Consider the following 19,088-nt stretch of genomic DNA (forward strand, 5'->3'; position numbering starts at 1 on the left):
CAAAATTTTAAGCAAATCAATTACTTTAATTCTTTAAAAAAAAAAAAAAAACCATAAGCTCTTTGGAGTGATAGGCTCTTTGTTGTAGGTAAAAACATTTTTTTTTGTTGCAAATTTAGCTTTAACAACTCAGAAACTTTAGTATTCTATGAGTTTTCCTATTTTAATCTGTTGTTTAAAATTATTTTAAGCTTTCTAGTTAAAAAATCTAATTTCATTCAAATTTATTATTGACATAATTTGTCACAGTGTTGTTTGGTTTCAACCAAGTTTTTTTTTTTTTTTTTTAAACCATGTGTGTGTTTTTTTTTTTTTTTTTTGAAAAATTTCATTGCTTCCCCCCAAATGTTTTTATAAATTTTACATATTATTGCTACGAGTTAAATCTAATTAATGCAAAGTAAATAGCAAAGCTTTATAGATAAATTACAGATTTTATAAATTTGGAAACTTATATTTTTTATGGTAATGCAAGTTTGCTAAGTAGTTTTTATTTTATTATTTTCTTTTTTTAAATCTCTGCAGCTTTCCTGTTAGGTACATAAATTTACAAGGCAGACCAACTTAAAGTTTTTTTAGAATTACATGGAAAAAAATCCAAGTAGCTCATTTATAATTTTGATTATCATTATTTTTCAGTCTTTTGCATTTCAAAATAGTCAAAAAGCATGTTTCAACCAAAACTTCATATACTACCTAATTTGCTTGATTACTTAAGATTTATTGAAATAGATTATGTACCATTGAAGGGATGCATAGTGTAAAAACATCTTAACACTAGAATATTTAAATGACAAGAGGAAAAAATGACTAAAGAAGTCCAAGAACACTTAGAGTAGGCATGAAATTGCGCTTATACCTGCACGCTTTTTGCATCCTCGATAGATGATGCAGTCTGAGAAAGAAAAGAAAATGTATAAAATTATGAAAACAGAAAACTTTCATGTAACTCTATGCTCTTATAAAAGTAATTTAATGCCAAATTTTCACATTTCAATGAACTTTTTTGATCCCAATATAATAAAAGAAGTCTCATGTATGAATAGTGGAATAATCAATAAACATTCATTTTTATGACCGTCTTTATTATTAAAGTATAGTAAAAGAGTATATTCCTTTAAGTTTGTACTGAGGCTTTTAATTAAAATGATTTTTTTCTTTGTTAAAAAAATTGTATTCCTAAATGCATTAAACCTGGAGAAATAATGTCTACAAAGGAAAACATAATGATTTTTTTATAACCTACTTGTCCTGTTTCTTAAATTCTTGTCACTGATACATCAGGCAAATAAATTTTAGGATTTGTAATTTTTTTTCGATCTTTAAACAAAATATGCGTTGATCTTTTAATTTTTAAAGTTATATAATGTATATCAGACCTTTGATTCATTTGTAGATACTGCAAAATACTTTCCATGTCTAAGAATGCGTGATTTTAATCTTCTTTTTTTAAAAATTTATAGTAGATAGCTATGATCATGAGGAAATTAATTTGCAAGAATTTATTCTTGGTAATTTGTAATTAATAGTGTCTGAACTATCACAGTAAATTATTTCTTTGATTACTTCTACCGAGACCCATTTTCGTATTGTATTTTTTATAATAGTTGAAGATTTTCAAACAATATTCCTCTATAGGAATCTCTAAGTATGAGGAAATGAAATTGACGAGATTTTACTATTAATTATTTAATTAATTATGAAGGAAATTAGGTAGATATATGAACATTAAACATTTTTTTTCAAACAAATCTGCTTTTATTCCAACCCTGATTTGTCAATTATTCCTTGAAAAAATTAGGTTGATTTCATATGTAGTGATTGTTCTTTCGATGTTAAAAATGTTTGTATGATAAGGTTTTCTGTATCCTATTAAATTTTTCATATATAATAGTATAAATAAAAGAAATTATTTGATCAACAATTGTTAATAATACGCAATAAATACATTTGATAGTATTGAACAATTAAGGATGGTTGTCTGATTTCATATGATTACTTGCATTTATTTCACTCTTAAAAAATCTTCTGTTATGCATCAAAACGGAATGTTGGCATTTAAATATATTTATATATTTTTATTTAAATTAAAGGGCTGAAGTATCTGAGGAAAGTAGCTTGATGATCAAAAGTGTTAACATTGATGATGAAGGAACTTATGTCTGTGAAGCTGAAAATTCTGTTGGGAAAATATCATCTGAAGTAACATTAACTGTTCATTGTAAGTAAGTGGTGTAGTTTACTATAAGGGTCAATCCGACGAAAATGGTACATTTCATGTCCGGCACTTTCAGATTTTTTACAGAAAATTTGATAGATAATATGAATTAATCATATTTTTTTCTTTATTCTTTGTGCAATTTTGTATCATGAGGTATTTTTTGTTTTTAATATTTTAATTTAGTAATTTTTTTTAAAAAAATTATGTTAGTCAAAAAGGCAAAATCTTGGTGTGCTTCAAAACAGTGACAGTTAAAAAGTGATTTAAGTAATTGCTTAGATGCAATAACAAGAAATTTCCAATTGTATTACAACACTTTTATTGTAACAATTTAAGCAATAAATTTTTTTAGAAAATTTTTTTTTAATGAAAATGCAGGGAATTTATAATTGTCCCTACAGTTTACAAATTTTGAAATGTCCACTCTGTTAGTCATTAAAGAATAAAAAAATATTTTTACAAAAAAACTAGCAATATTTTTGAGATGACCAGATGGTAAAAACTCCATGTTTAGCTAACCCTAGTGAATTCAACCGTCAACAAGCAAGGTAAGATTCATTCTTTGTCTCTGATAGTAAATTTGAGTTACAAAATGTCCACTATGTTACATTAATTTTACTAATTAAAATGAAAAAAACAAATCTAAATTACATATAAAGTAGTAATTTTAGAGTTACTTTTTGCTTTTGTATTACTATTTTAACAGTTACTTTATGTTTAGGATTAGAAATTTTTTTTAACTACTTATTTGTCCACTCTGTTACACTTCTTGTGTAACAGAGTGGACAATATTTATGGAAATAGTAAACAAGTCCCATATGCTATTGATGTTTTTCAAAAAGCATAGCTTAACAAATTTATAAAAAAATTGAATTAAATATAAAATTCTAAAAAATGAAACATTGTCTTTCTTTTTTCTCTGCTTAAACATAGAAATTACTTCTATCTTCAATAATAGTGTCCACTCTGTTACACGTACGTCCAGGGATGTACAGGACATACAGGAATATTTTACAGGAATATTTTAACTGATTTGACTGTAATTTTTTTTAAATATTTAATTTAAAGGTTAATTTGCATAGAACTGCACAATTACTAACTAGAATAATCCAACTTCAATCTTTTTTCAAGTTTGTTTTATATAGTAATCTAACTTTTGCAAATGATTTTTTGAAATTTTGTATTTTTGAGTAAGATAATTAGCAATAAAACTAAAATGTGCCTTTTACAATGACATTTTAAGCATTTTTATGAAAGATATGTTCGATTAGTTGAGCTAATTAATTTTTATAGTTCAGATAAATCAAACCCTTTTGCCATTATTTGACATTAAATTTTGTTGGATTAGATGACTTTGGAAAAAAAAGTTTTGAAAACTGAAATGTACCGTGTTCACCGGAATGACCCATAACTTTGTATTATGTGCAAAATATTTGTGTAATAATATATGGGCACAAACTGCTGTTTTCTTCAGTATATTTAAATATATTCTTAAATTAACTGATTTGTTGAATAATTTCTTCTTCATTACAGTAGTTTTACTACAATAAACTTCATCTTTCATTGACTTTTATTCAGATTCCTGTGATAGGCAATGAAGTTGTTTTCTTCAGTCAAAAGTAGTACTTTTTGTCACCAAAATTAATAGAATAAGCAAAAAAAAAAAAAAAAAAACATGGACCCAGAAAATACTTTCATTTTCCCAATAGTTATTTCTTAATTAATTTTTCCAAAATGTCCAATTTTTCAAACAAGGCTTGGTCTTGATGTGTCACAAATGATGCACTTTGGCATGAACCATATCGTTGCCAGTACATGTGAGTAAAGATGGGAAATAAATTTTTTGCTTTGTGAATGGCATTTCATCATTTGTCATGCCATCGGTAGAAGCGTAAAAAATAAAAGTGCACCGATTTAAGTAATTTTTTTTAAACAGAAAAATTTAAAAAATATTCAGATCCTATGTTTTTAAGCATGCTCTTTCAGAAAAAAATACTTTAAAAATTTTGGAAATGACCCCATTCACCTGTATAATTAACCACTTAGTTGATAGATGGCACCTTTGAAATCAGTGGCTTCCAATGTAGCACTTCAATGGTGCCATCTTGGAACAAGCTGATTATCTGTGCAATTGTGTACTACACAATTACTTAACTGTTTTAGTTTTGTTTATTAATCTTTTGCAGCTAATTTATTATTAATAATACTTGGTTGCTTAAAATAATGCCATTTTCTTCTTTTCTTAGCACGACCAAATTTTTTATCTAAGCCCAAAGATCAAAGAGTTGGTCTCAATGGTATTGCAAAAATGGAGTGCAGTGCTACAGGAAACCCTCCACCATCTATTTTTTGGACTAAAGAAGGAAACCAGGTAGGCAAATAAAATATCTTGTTTTCATTAATGCAAAAATACGTACATGGAAAGTACTATGTGTGAAAGCTAGCTACAACATCTGCTCTATTTCATTGGCAAATGTTGCCACCATGCCAAAGACTGCATACTTAAACAACAAAAAAGATTTTGATATAACTTAGAGAAGCTTCAATCTGCTCAAATAAAGTCCTGGCTAGCATACAAATTAAAGAAAGTTCTTATTATTGCAGGACTTAAAATGAAGAGAATAAATTTAATAAATTGTTGTTGCTCTGCGCTGTGTTGCAGTGATCAGCAAGGATCTTAATTTAAATAGGGGATTCATTCGTAGCCAAGGGCATAAGTTGTATTTAGTGTTTATTTCTGATAACATTTTTTGTGTGTTAGCTGGACTTTTTCTAAAATTCAGTAATTTCTTTTTAAAAAATAATTGTTATTTGATGAATATTTTAATTAATTTAATCTATTAGCTGTTGGTATGAAAAAGGTTATCTGAACTACTTAAGGGGTTGTCCCAAACTATTTTTCATCATCATTGGAGAAAAAATTTAGCTTTAGAAATAAATTTTGAGTAAACAAATGGAATTCTCAGTAACTTTTTTTGAAAATCTGACTTAGATCCAACAAAGTTGACTTGATGCAGTTAAGATTTTAGTAATTTATTTAAAAAAATTATTTATGTCAATTGAATATTGAAGAATTATTAGACAAATCGTGAATTTATATTGTACCTTTGAATCCTAAACCAGTAAATTAAGCCAGTTAAATATATTCCTTCAAACTGAGCTCTGGCTGCAATTTTACTACCCCTTTAGGAAACAAAAGTGATTTATAAAAACATGCTGTGTGTGTGTGTTTTAAATAATAGTTAAAGAATTTGATTTGTGCTATTTAGAAAAAAAAAAATTAATGGGATAGTTATATTAATTTTAAATCTTTTGGTAGGGTATGGGTGCCCTGTGCCCCCCCCCTCCCTCCATAAAATCTACTTATGCATCTAATTGAAAATTAACAGTTGAATGAATATTTGACTAATTTTGTTTGTTTTTATGGTTTTGAACAGGGTTCGTACGGGTCATGGAAATCCTGGAAAGTCATGGAAAAAGAATAAGCAAATTTCAGACCTGGAAAAGTCATGGAAAATTGTAATTTTCATTCAAAGTCATGACAATTTATTTAAAGTCATGGAAAAATATCCTGGGCAAAAAGAAAGTAACAGTAGATAAAACAGCATTAGAAATCTTGAGTGATTCAACAGTATTGCACATAAAAGCTATTAAAGCTGAAAATTTAAACGATTCCAAAAATAAATCTTGAGTTTTTAAATCTCATTCATCCACTTCTATAGCAGCCGCACATCTTTTCTTTCTTTTTTTTTTGTTGTTTTCGCAATGAGATTTTACTGCTTGGACATCACTCATTTTTAATTTACTATTATTTTCAACACTTCATATATTTTATGTTCTGTACTAAGGATCATGCACCGTCTTGATTTTGCCGCGCCCACTCAAAAAACACAAGCCAATTGCATCCAAGTTCCTTTCCATCACTCGTAAAATCTTTATTACTAAATTTTTGCTTGTTTATCTCAATTTGTCGAAGGTTTTAGAAAATTAAGATCTTAATTCAGGCGACAGAACACAGAAATAGGGGACCTGAACACTCTAAAAAAGAGTAGTGCCCAACAAGCGACCCGTAAAACTAATTCATGTGTCCCCCTGCTATGCTCAATGTCGGGAATCAAACACTATGTTCTTTAAATTCTGAATCTCTTAATTTATATGCATTTGAAAATGTGCAAATTAGTAAACAAGTACAAGAATCAGAAGATCTATTCACTACTAAATGTTTTTTTTTAAATATAAATATCTGGTTTAGAAACATAAATTTACTAAAGAATGTGACTTTATACTTTAAAGCACCAAAATACTGTCAAGTTATGTAGATAATTAAATACACTCTTAACACTAAAAGGCAACTTTTGAAGCTAATTTATTGAAACTTAGTAATGACTCATTCAACCTTTTTCCCATTTATTATCATTCTGCCCATTAATTAAAAGAACAATATTAGACATTCAAGCATCGTTACATTCCATTCACTGTCTTTTTGCTTTACTTAAATTTATAAGATGAAGACAAACAAGAATAGTTTAATTTTTTAGGTGTACACTCACACATATTTTTTCAATCATAAGTAAGTGCTTCGATGAGGTAGTGGCATTCAGGTAGCAGTTTTGCTAATTCTCATTTCCAAAAAAAAGGCAAGTTTGATATTAAATAATACTATTCTCTTCATGTAACAAACAAGGTCATGAAAATTTTTATGAAGTCATGAAAAAGTCTTGGAAAAGTCATGGAATTTTTTCATCCAAATAGAGTATGAACCCTGTTTGAAAATAAATAAACTATTGGCAGATAGGAAACAGAAATGCTAATCTTTATTTGATTGTAAAAGTTTTATACATACAGTAAACTCCCAATTATCCATGGAATAGGGTGGCACGGTAATCGCAGATAATCCGAATAATAGGTAAAAAATGATATGGCTCTACTACTGTGTACAATGGCTAAAAAATATGAATAACACTCACACATACATTTAAATTATAGCTGAAAACATTGTTACATTGCATTTTCTAACATTGAATGTAAAAGATATGCATATGTAAAAGCTGAAAACAAAATATAACACAATCTTAAATTAAAAAAACTTTCAACGACCAAATAAAAAAGTGAAAAGACCCGCTGATAACCCGAACTGCGGATAATCCGAACGCCGATAATCAGGCGTTCTGCAAAGAAGATAAAATAATACAGATTGCATATATTTTAAATATTTAACCCTTTTTATACTTTCTCAGAAACTATCATTACTGAATTACAAATAAATTTAAAAAGTGAAAAATTTCTTTTTATTTTTTGGGGGGGGGGGGGCAGGGACACCTGTTAGCCCGGACCAAGCCTGAAGTGGACTCAATATTTTCAAAATGGGAGGCGAAATATACATAGGGATGTAGGGGTAAACAATATATAAAGGGGGGGGGGAAGTTATTTGTGGCGGGCCTCAAAATTTCTGTGCACGACCCTGCCAACAAAATCATCTTCACATAATCTAAATTGTTCCTTCTCCAATCTATGCAGCTCTGGAGAGGTGATGGACTCTGAACATCTTCTGTACACTGAATTTTAGGTGCTCTAACAATGAAATAATGTCAACGGGCATGCTTACGGTGCAAGTTTCATTGTTGGTGACATCATAGCATTTCTCAATCACGAAATTTAACTATAATGTATACTGTCAGCCCTGCTTAATCGGGTAGCAGATAAAAAAATACCTCGCTTATACGAATAAAACCTCCCGGAACCAAATTTTTTTCCATAGATGCAATGTTAAAGATCCCCGTCTTATTGAATAATCCCCCCCCCATAAACGAATAATATTGATGAGCTTCCATGAATCTTTTTGCTGAGAAATTTTTTGAATAAATTGGAAATAAATCAAGGGAGAGCAATTATTGACGTAAAACTGAAACGTAATATTTCCCGCCTACAACAGGCGAGGAAAGCAATATTCATATTCCATTAAAAAATTTCTAATATATTACCAAATTTCTTTTGTCTTAGTCATTTCAAAAAGAAAAAAAAAGTACACAAAAAAATAACACAATCGATAATTAGACGAAATAACACAAAGAAGAAATGTACACATTTTAGATGATAAAAAATTGATAAATATTAAACGTAAAACAAGGTAGAGGAGGAGAGGAAAAAGGAAGACAGAAATATGTTTCCAAAAGAACCCAATCTACTATTATGGAATTTTTCAAAAGAGAATGTAGTGAAAAAATTTACTAAAATAGATTTCAGAACTCAAGTTGTAAGTTACTTTTTATAATTTTCATATGTACTTATAATATGCATATTATCAAATACTCCGCTTGATAAAATAAAATTTCTTGGAACTAACGATATTCGATTAAGCGGGGCCGACAGTATCGTTTTTTATTTCTTCCAAAAAGTATATCATTTATTGTCTATTGATAAATCATAATTTTTTACAATGCTCTTTATGTTATGTTACATAGATATTGATGTTCCCAGAGAGGTCTTATGGGAGGTTTTCTGTGAATAGAGGTGGAACTTTAATTATATCTGGAGTTAAAAAAGAGGATGATGGCTATTACATATGTTCTGTTTTATCAGGTCTAGGATCATCTATGGCAAAGGCTTACCTTGAAGTTACAGGTAATTTTTACTTGTTTTTAGCACTGAATACCGTAGGGGCTGTCTAAGAATGATTTTGCGCTTTGGGAAAGGGGGGTGGGGGGTTTGTGAAATTGTGAGTTTGTGACAAGGGGGTAGGCAACAAGAAGTGTGATGTCACACATTTTAAACAAGAATACGTTCATGAAAAATTATATGACATGTGACAAGGAGGAAGGAAGGGGTGAGGTAAAGTGTGACTTTTTTAAAATGGGGAGAGGGGGGGGGGGAATCAAAAATGATGAAAAAAGTTTGACATCATTCATGGACAACCCCCCATATTTTAATGAATACGGAATACTCGGTGAAAATTCCATCTGAATATTTTGCTAAATATCTGATTAAAATTTTTTAACTGGAAATAGTTCTATTTTTATTTTATGCCAATTTAAAACAGAAAATGTGAGCCTATGTTGTTTTTTTGCGAAATGTAAATGCATTTGCGTTTAACCTCCTTAATTTATGTACATATTTAATATTTCATATCGTGTTGTGTAACTGTAAAATTATTGATAAATGAAAAAGCATGCAAATTTAATGTGAATTATGTTACTACAACCTTTTTTTTTAAATGTAGATTTTTTTAAAAAAAATACCAAAGCTGGCATAAGTAATTTAAACTAGTGTTTTTCGGCCCAAAAAAAATCCGTGAACCATAACACCTACTTTATAATAAGGTGTGTTCCCCAAATATTTTTTTCAAACTGCAGCATTCATCTTATCATTGAAAAATTGGGGGTAAAAAGGAAAAAAAGTAAGCTATATGTATGTGTGAGAAAACACAAGGTTGATATTCCGTTTGATTAATCTTACTTAGATTGATGTCATTTTAGTAGAAACTGATTACATGTTATACAACCATTTTCTTATTTTTATTTCTTTATTTTTTTTTTTTTTGCACTTAAAAATCATTTTTTTTGACAAGATTATAAAAAAATGTTTTCAATAGCTGTTGGAGACCTTCCTGCTCCAATAATAAAACTTGGGCCTGCAAATCAAACTTTGCCATTGAACACAGTAGCTATGTTACCTTGTGAATCTTCTGGCGAACCCCCTCCTGTCATACGCTGGCTGGTGAACTCAACTCCTCTCAATACTCGTAATCCAAGATTTGTTGTTCTCGATTCTGGCACCTTGCAAATTGATGGTATGATTTCAAACAATATTTTTGACAATTATTTTTATAGTATTATAAAGAGCTCCTTTCTGAATGATTATATGTTTATATTTAAAGAAAATTTATTTTTATTGCAAATTTCTGCATTACTAAGCATGGATCCAGGAGTCAGGAGTTGGGTCATGGGGGGGGGGGGGGTCATTACCTCTCTTAATGCAAACAAAGAGTCTTAAATAGAGTTTTGGGCAACTTAAATTTTGAGAAATTACAGGGGGAGAGCTGCAAACTCCCTATTTCTGCCCATAGCTAGATAATAAAGACGTACACATGCACACAGTGCGTGGATGTAGTGCAGATACATTTGCTGTAGATATGTGAATTGGTTGAAAGTTTTTAATGATATCCATATTAAATACTGATTATCTTCAAAAGTTGAGATAAATAAATGAAAAATGCTCATTTTTGCTTTCACGAATAAGAATACATGATCGAAAACAAAAGGCATTTTCTTACTAAAAATGTTACCTACCCACTGCATGTTGATTTTCATTCTTGCACATAGTTCTGAGCTATGTGTGCAGATACTTTATATTTTAGTTTACTATGTTTCTACCAAAGTATTAATTATGACCTCCTCTGCTGATTAGTGTGCTCGTAGTTTAGTAATGATCACCTTAAAAAACAGAAGCTGAATCTGTCCTTTTGTTACCATTAGTTGGCTATTGCCATAATGAACTGCTCTTTAAGTGCACTACTTACAAGTAATTTGTGTCATTGCCAAATCTGTTTGTTTTTCATTAAATTATAATCAATTTCATTTCAAGTTTTTATTCAAAAATTAAAGTGTTGTCTAATTTTATTGTTTCAGGATGAAATAGTGTATTCTTATTATATTATTAGAGCTTTGATGCAGCATCTTTTTTGAAAATTATTTAAGTTTTTAGAATTAGCTGGAATGTGTACTAGTAACAGTATTTGAAACAAATAATTAATGCATTGGCAAGAAACTGTCCAGTATTATTGCATACTGTTGTGGAATCTAGATTAAATTTTCCAGGAAAAAAATGAGCATTCTCTATACTTATTGTAGTCACTTTCTAGGCTGATGAGCCTTGGACTATCCAGAATGTTTCTGGTTGGTGTTTAGCTTCACTAATGTCAAATTTTTTCACAGGGCTCTTGAAGGAGCCTGAGTCATAGCAGCCAGAAACATATCAAATAGACCATGGCAGACAAGCTACAAAGTAGTTATAACTTTGACACTGATTCTGAAAGCCTCAGTTCTTATGTTTTCTATATTTTGCTCAATCCATTTGCACAAATGACATTTTTATGCAGATATTTGCACTTTATTTCTGGAATTTTAAATTTTGGCTTTTAGTTGTGATACATTCAAAAATGGAGAATCAGCATTCATAATATAAAGAATCAACTTTCTTTAAAAAAAAAAAAAAAAAAAAAAAAAAAAAAAAAAAAAAAAAAAAAAAAAAAAAAAAAAATGTGCATCATAAAGTTCTGAATTGTCACTTCACCCTCAGATTTTCTCTCACACACACGCTCTTGTTCTTTCTGTGCCTGACTTAGGCCTTTTCTCAACAAAATTGTATATTTTAAGGAAGAATATAGATTACAAACAACAGAGTACCTAAACAATTCTCAAAATCCGTTTTTTATTTTTTTGCCAAAAACAATGAAAATAATAGTAGTTATCGAGTTAATTTTGTTAATAAAAGTTAGCAAATTAATTTCAAAGCAAAATTAAGCAATGTGGATTACGCTTTTATACTGATGTCTTGACTTGAATGAAATAAATCTTCTAAAACCTGAATTATTTGAAAAGTTCAGAACTCCCAAATCTTTAAATATATACTTGCTAAGTTTAGCCTTGAAATTAGTTTGTTGAGATTCATTAACAAAATTAACTTTATGATTATTATTGTTTTTCTTTGTTTTCGGCAACAGTTAAAACATAACATGTCACTTTGTCACACAAAAAGATTACAGATCGGGATTTCAAAGCCCTCGCATAAAAAGTTTCCCTTCCAAAAATTTTTGTTCTGGAAAAATATTGATTGACTTGGCGGGGGCACTGCCGTGCCCCCAGATGTATGCATGTTGCTTGCATGACTGTAGGGTCTCGTCCACAACACATACAAAATTTTTTAAAAAAGTTTTTAAATGTAAAAAAACTTTCCAGAAAGTTAATGCTTTATATTATGATACATAATAGTTCCTCATGCAAATATTTAGAAAATAAAAGACAAACTTTAAAATTAGGGGAATAAAATTAGGGGTAAAAATGTCTCATTTGTGCGAATCAATAGAGCAATTTAAAAGTAAGAAACAGGGTGGCGACAGATCAGGGAAATCAGCGAGGTCAGGGAACTTTATCAATCAGGGAAAAGTCAGGGAAATATCAGGGAATTTTGAAAAAATAACAAAAAATCAGGGAAAATTGATTTTATGAAGAAAAAAAAAATTTTCCTTTACCAAATTAAGTACTCTAATTCCCTATGCATTTTCCGCCAATTATCTGTTCAAAAAAAAAAAAAAAAGTAAAATTAATGAGGTGCGATTATACATTGCTGCATATTTGTGCATCTTTTTTCCTCAACGTCGAAGTATTGAATCTTAATTATTAACCACAGGATGAACTTCCTCAGATTGCTTCTGTGTCTGTTAGGTTGTTTATTTTACCTAGCTTGAAATTTCCTTTTACGCTTTCAATGCTATGTAAAATAAACAACCATACAGGCAAAGAGGAAGCCTTCATTAATGCCTTAGCTCTTTTGCTTTTATTCCAATGTCTCGAAGTAATTAGCGTACTGTAATCACGATTTCAAGAAGAAATCTTTCGTTTTTGAATTAATACTAAAAACGCTTAAAAGTTATTACTTCTTCGCGTTTTTAATTTAATTGCTAAAATTGAACTTTCAATGATAAAAAAACTTTGTTTTTTGCCGTTATACTATTTGTTGTCACCGCAGATTATAAAGGTTTTCTTTTCTTCAGACTTAAGTGATTCTTTAATTTTATTACTAAGTTGTATTCTTCTTTTATATATTTTGAAATTAACTAATTGCTTTTTTTTTTCCTTTTTTTTCCCTTGCATTTCAAAGCTGTTTGTTACAAAAGCAATCTAAGATTTTTTTTTTCATTACATACTGAAATCATTTGAAATAGAGTTACCTTGTGTACTTAAGTAAATATCTTAATTTTTTTATTGTTAAAATGCTGTATTCATTCATTAAAACCTATGTTCTTGATTAGAGAAAAGCTCCCTATGAATGGATGTCAAATGGTTTCATCTGTTTTTCATAAATATGTCAATTAGTTATATAAGAATAACTGCATTCCTTCTATTCTTTCACTATTACTTGTTATTCTTGCAACAATTATTATACGGTTTGAAAACTTAGTTCAAAATAATTTCAATTACTTTTTAGTTCTATCATAAATATACATGTTTTTAAGAGTAATTTTAATAGTTTCTTAAAATTCTTATGCTAAGTGGTTTCTGGAAGTAAAGTTTTTTTTAAAAATTTTCTGTAATCTTTCCATGTAGAAAAATTTAATATACTTTTTTGTATGTTTTGTTTTTTCCCAAAAAAATTGACTTTATGTTTTTTTAAACAATTTTGTTAAAAAAGTAGCATTTTTTAAAAATATATCTTTAGTCAACAACTTTACACAACTTAAAACCTTTAAAATACTGCATTTTATACAAACATACAATGGATTTCAAGTAGAGCAAAGAAAGAAAACCAGTATCATTGGTAACGTAAATCAGGGAAATTTGGTGACTTAATCAGGGAAAAGTCCGGGAACTTTTTTTCACAGTTCCTGTCGCCACCCTGAGAAAGTAACTCAAAAGTGCATAAGAACCTTTTCTGAAAGAAAGAAAACCTAATATAACTTCTTTCAATGAGTTTTAACCGTTTTACTGATATGTATCCATATTTTAGTTGAATTCTCTTTTTTATTTATTAATAAATAGTTCACATCATGATTTCAAGTCTTTGCGTCACTACATTCATAAAGTTGTCTTGATATTCCAGGTTTGCAACCTGAAGATTCAGGTATCTATACATGCACAGCATCTAGTGAAAGTGGTGAGACTTCTTGGAATGCAGCTCTAACTGTAGAATGTGAGTTTATATGCTGTTTTTTGTCGTTTTAGCAGTACAGCTGAATACCTTTATAACGCTGATCTATCAAACTCAATTCTCTATAAAATACACAACTTATTTTAATGTGTGAATACATGGATATATTCTGAGTACTGTTTTCTAAATCTGTGAAATGTTCTACATAACGTGAAAACCTTTATAATGCAAAATCTCTGGTCTGGAGGTGTGCACTGTAACTGCCATCAACTGTATATTAAAAGTTTATATTTATTCTGAATTCTACAAATTAGTGTAACAGAGGAAAGGGGCTGCAGAAATTGTTTCACAGTGATTTTTTTTTTTTTTTTTTTGCAATTTCATTTTTTTTATGACATGAACTTTTATTTTGTTTTATACTGATAGGAATCTTTATTTAAGTTTCTATGAGTTTTCTTCCCTTATTTCTCTTTTTTCCACAAAGTCTAGTAGTACAGTAGAATACCATTATTACGCCGACCTATATAACGCAATTCTCTATAAACCACATAACTTTTCAGAAGTAAACAATAGGTTTTAAAGTTTAAAAAATCCCTCTGTTTTGCCTTGCAAACATAAAAATTGTCAGGCAAATTAAATTTTGAAACAGTTTTTTTTTATCTTCCCATCATTTAATTCAAAGCTTTTGAATGAAAATTATTATTCACAGTAAAAAGAAAATACCAGATGGCTCTTGAAAATGCAGCTGTTATACAAACCATGAAGCTACCAGAAGTGCAAGATAATTCACTTTCTTTTGATTGTGAGATATATTTATTTGTGAATAACTAATTCCATACTTAGTGCTTTACTACTCATTGCAGATAAAACTCATTCTGAAGTGCTAATATAGATATATTCTGAATATTAGTTTCAAAACTTAGGAAACAATCTATATAACGCCAAAACCTGTATAATGCAATAGCTTTGGTCCCAAGGTGTGCATTGTAATAGTCTTCTACTGTAGTCAACTGTCTTTTTTAAGTTCATTATTTTGCTTTTAGTCTGTACATTTGCTTAGTGCTCATTCAAGAGAAGAAATATAAATAATGCTTCTGTATCACGAAACACATTGTACTATGGTATTGTTGCTGTGGAACTTGTTTCATTTCCCAGTTTCGAAAGTATTGTATGCACTTAGGTTTAAAGCTTTATTAACTAATTTTTTATTTCAAAGTGTGAAAGATGCTTAAATATGCCGACATTATGTTGTGTTGCTATTCACTCTATGTGATTTTGAGATTTTTAATTGAATTTCTATTTCATCTAGCGCCAAGAAATCCAAATGTGATATTCCATAGAATGCCAGATTCTTCAACATTTCCTGGACCTCCATCAAAGCCGTTAGCATCAAATATAACCAAATCTTCTGTGACACTGACGTGGAGGAAAAATTCTAAAATCGGCTCTTCTCCTCTTATCGGATATACAGGTACTAACTAATAAAATAAAAGTTTATTTCATTAAGTTAAGATCTTGCCCATCAAGTGAGAAGGGCAAGAGGAAGAATGGCTTCCCCTTACTTTGAGAAATTTAATGTATTTATGCTGATTATGTGTTACTTTTTTTTAAAATAAAAAATCTGTTAGGTATGTACTGATTGATGCTTTTCTTATGGACAAGCTTAGAATATTCAGCATACTTGAGTACAAATTTTTTTTTGTCTACTAGCGCTTATTTGACCAAGTTTATTTATATCTGTTTTTTAAAGTATTATTCATTTTATGCAGCACATACATTAGTACAGTGAAAATGTGAGAAATGTTAACATGCACAATATTTTAAACTGGAAATTGTTGAAAAGCATAGCCTGCTTCAAGAAGCTTTTTGTGTCTTGAAAACCACAGCCTCAATACCCTCAGTTCTTCTGCCTTAGACATTAAATGAAAGTTAATTGTATTTACATTTCATCCGTAACATTTGACATTAAAAAAAATGTTTTCAGCAATAAAATAGCTTCATCTGCATAAAGAAATTTGAAAAGCTTTTACTCAATACTAGCTATAATTCTTAGTTCCAAAAAGATATTTCCTCCCTAAAACTATAAAAATTTAAAAAAAAAACTAATTTTAATCATTTCAATTTTTCCCAATATGGTTTTGTGCATTTAAATGACAAACTATAGTAATTTGTGTTCTTTTTTGTGAGTGCCAGTCATTAAATTTATTTTTCCTTCAAATTATTGAAAACTGTTGATTGTATAAGCTACTGCTTAAATCTTGAAAACGTTTCATACTTTATAATAAAATGTAATTAAACAAAAGCAGTTGATTAAAAAAAACCTTCCAATTTTAAAATAAAAAACTGATTTTAAAATCAACAATTATATTTAATTTTTTTAAATAGCTTCTCAACCTAAACTTAGATAATCTGTTCAAAATGTATTCTCTTGTCACAGATCAGATCTTGTCACAGAATCTCCTATATAATTAACGCATAGAAAAAACAAGTTGTTTAGCTTAGTGCATATTTTCAGATCTGACATCTCAAACGCAGTTGAGAAGGTAACATTTGCAAATGTAGAGGTACCAGGAAAAGAGGTCCTTGCACAAGATTGATAGCCTGTGTAGATGCTGTTTTCAGGACATAAAAACAAATTATTCGTTTGCAGACCCTGGTCTCTGATCAGACCATTGAAAAAGACTTGTCTAGATGACTTTGGCCTGTTGTAGTGCAGTTTAAGAAGAAAAAGTTCATACTCGATTGGTAGTTGATTTAAGCCAGTTTCTTTTGCTTCATCAAATATCAAAAATTATTTTATATTAAGTTAAATGTTATTCCTTTCCCAAAACTTGAGAGTTATTGGTCAATAAGAAAGGATTCTTTAAGGAGTAATTTTTGGGCATTATTCCACCTAAATCTCAAAAAACCATTTACTGGTCATAAGATGTATTGTTTAAAATTCAAAACTTTTTGAATTTTGAAGCCTTAGATGTGTAGTATTGAAACCTCATGATGTGATCTCGTACCTTTTGCTCCTAAAGAAATCTATGGCAGTCATTTAAGGCTAGTTATGCTTTTGCTGCTTCAAGTGATAAAGTGTTAATGACTAGTGTGTGCTGACTATGAATGTCTCTGAATTTGGTGATGAAAAACTAAATATGTGGCATTATGTTTACTTGGTGTTTTCAAATTAATGTTTCTAATGAAATTGTTGTTTCTTTTTAGTTGAATATTACAGTACTGAAAGTGGTTGGGTTGTAGCTGCTCATCAAGTCCTTAAAGAAACGTGTACTATAAACAATTTACGACCTGACACAAAATATGTTTTCTTAGTCAGAGCTGAAAATTCTCATGGATTAAGCTTGCCTAGTCAAATATCAAATGTGGTACAAACATTAGGTACGATATTTTATTTTTTTTTAAAGTAATTTTATGTATAATCATATTTTTTAAAAATCTACACTAATATTATAAAGAGAGAGAACAAATTTTTGTGCCTTTATATGTTCAAGGTAATCTTCGGAATTATTGCAACTATTTGAAAAATTCCTTCACTGTATGAAAGGTGCCTTCTTACTGAGTAACATAGGCTATAATTCGAAAAAAATCCGATAAATAGATTTTTTTATTCCAATTTAGGCCGAAATTTCATGTAAATTGCCTATTATTGGCTATTAAAGGGGTGAAAAATTACTCACATATTTTGTATCGTTGAAAAGGCTGGAATTTTCCGCGTTCTAAGCAATTTGTTTCAATGCTCAACTTCATTACGATGGGAGCACTTTGCGTTTTTATCTCGAACTTTTTTAGGCTTAGCTGAAATTTTGGCAATACTTTCTTCATTAAATCTATCAATAAAAAGGGAAGGAATTGTCCCACAGTTTTCTTTTTGACTCCATTGGAAAAAGCGACATTTTTTACTCCAGAAATATCTCGACCTATGGTCGGAAAAATAACCTATCTCCAAAGGAAAAAAAATTACAAGCCGTTAAAAATAAAGTTCGAATAAATTTAATCTCTATTAAAATTACTGATGTTTTGTTTCGCATTGCCATGGTTACGTCTTTTAGCTTCGCTTCATTTTAATTTCTTAAAGGTCCACGAACTTGGCACTACAAAATTATAAGCAATGGGGAAAATTTTTCACCAATTCTGCATATTTTACCATCTATGTTATAATTCCCCCAAACAATGTAGAAATTGCGGGAAGAGTTTGAAAACTAGGAGTCTTAGCAATTTTCCCAATTGTCGCCAAATTTGTGGATGCCAAAGACCAAGGGCTAATGTACTTTGACCATGGCCTTGCTAATAGTGACAGAAGCAAACAATAATTGATGATAGCGCCAAACCCCCAGTTATTGAAATTTCTTCGAAATTACTAATGAAAAGATACCAGTGCATCGTAAAAGCAGGGGGGGACGGAAGTTGTATGCACTTTTACATTTAATTCTAAAGAAGAACATTACTATGATTTAGCTTTCAAAACTTAATGATATTAAAATCATTTTGCAACAGAGGGGAGGGGGCGTCATTTTCTTAAAAATTAAATGGACTTCCATTAAATTTTTAGCACGAGCATCGCAGTGCAGGTACTGCTAGTAAATCATAAATCAATGACTAATATAGGAGCAGAAATTCAAATATTATAATTAAAATGTGAATTATTTTAATATTGTTTTGTAGAGTCTAGAAATGGAAAACTATTTGGAGAAGAAATGCCTATTTAACTGTTTCTGATTCAGTCTTATATGATTCGGTGTACCTTTTGTAGCCCTCAATTGTAGTCACCATGAATAAAGATAATACGGATAAAAGTTCCGTTAATAACGAGTGCACTTTTTGAGTCCAGCACGATACAACATATGTACTAGAAAGAATTCAAAGCTTTATTGTTGACCCTTGGCGCTCTTCTGAATTTGTCTCATAAATTTCCATGAAATAGTTTGTTCTGAGACAAAACATTAATTGGTGTCTAAATTCAACATATCTTCTGAGGACATTAAATTACTGGTATGAATTCGGT

General features: G+C 29.6%; 1 protein-coding gene across 1 annotated transcript in view; it reads left to right on the plus strand.

The window, feature by feature from the left end:
- Positions 1 to 2,100: 2,100 nt before the first annotated feature.
- The window catches only part of LOC129216000 (roundabout homolog 1-like), a 51,494-nt gene continuing 34,506 nt past the window's right edge, over positions 2,101 to 19,088 (plus strand). The window contains exons 1-7 of the mRNA XM_054850135.1: positions 2,101 to 2,221; positions 4,468 to 4,592; positions 8,683 to 8,842; positions 9,810 to 10,007; positions 14,036 to 14,125; positions 15,393 to 15,554; positions 17,291 to 17,464. Coding sequence (XP_054706110.1) covers positions 2,122 to 2,221; positions 4,468 to 4,592; positions 8,683 to 8,842; positions 9,810 to 10,007; positions 14,036 to 14,125; positions 15,393 to 15,554; positions 17,291 to 17,464 — 1,009 coding nt within the window. The 5' untranslated portion in view covers positions 2,101 to 2,121. The remainder of the gene's footprint in view (positions 2,222 to 4,467; positions 4,593 to 8,682; positions 8,843 to 9,809; positions 10,008 to 14,035; positions 14,126 to 15,392; positions 15,555 to 17,290; positions 17,465 to 19,088) is intronic.

The sequence above is a fragment of the Uloborus diversus genome, chromosome 2, assembly GCF_026930045.1.
Source record: "Uloborus diversus isolate 005 chromosome 2, Udiv.v.3.1, whole genome shotgun sequence".
NCBI classification, from domain to species: Eukaryota; Metazoa; Arthropoda; class Arachnida; order Araneae; family Uloboridae; genus Uloborus; species Uloborus diversus.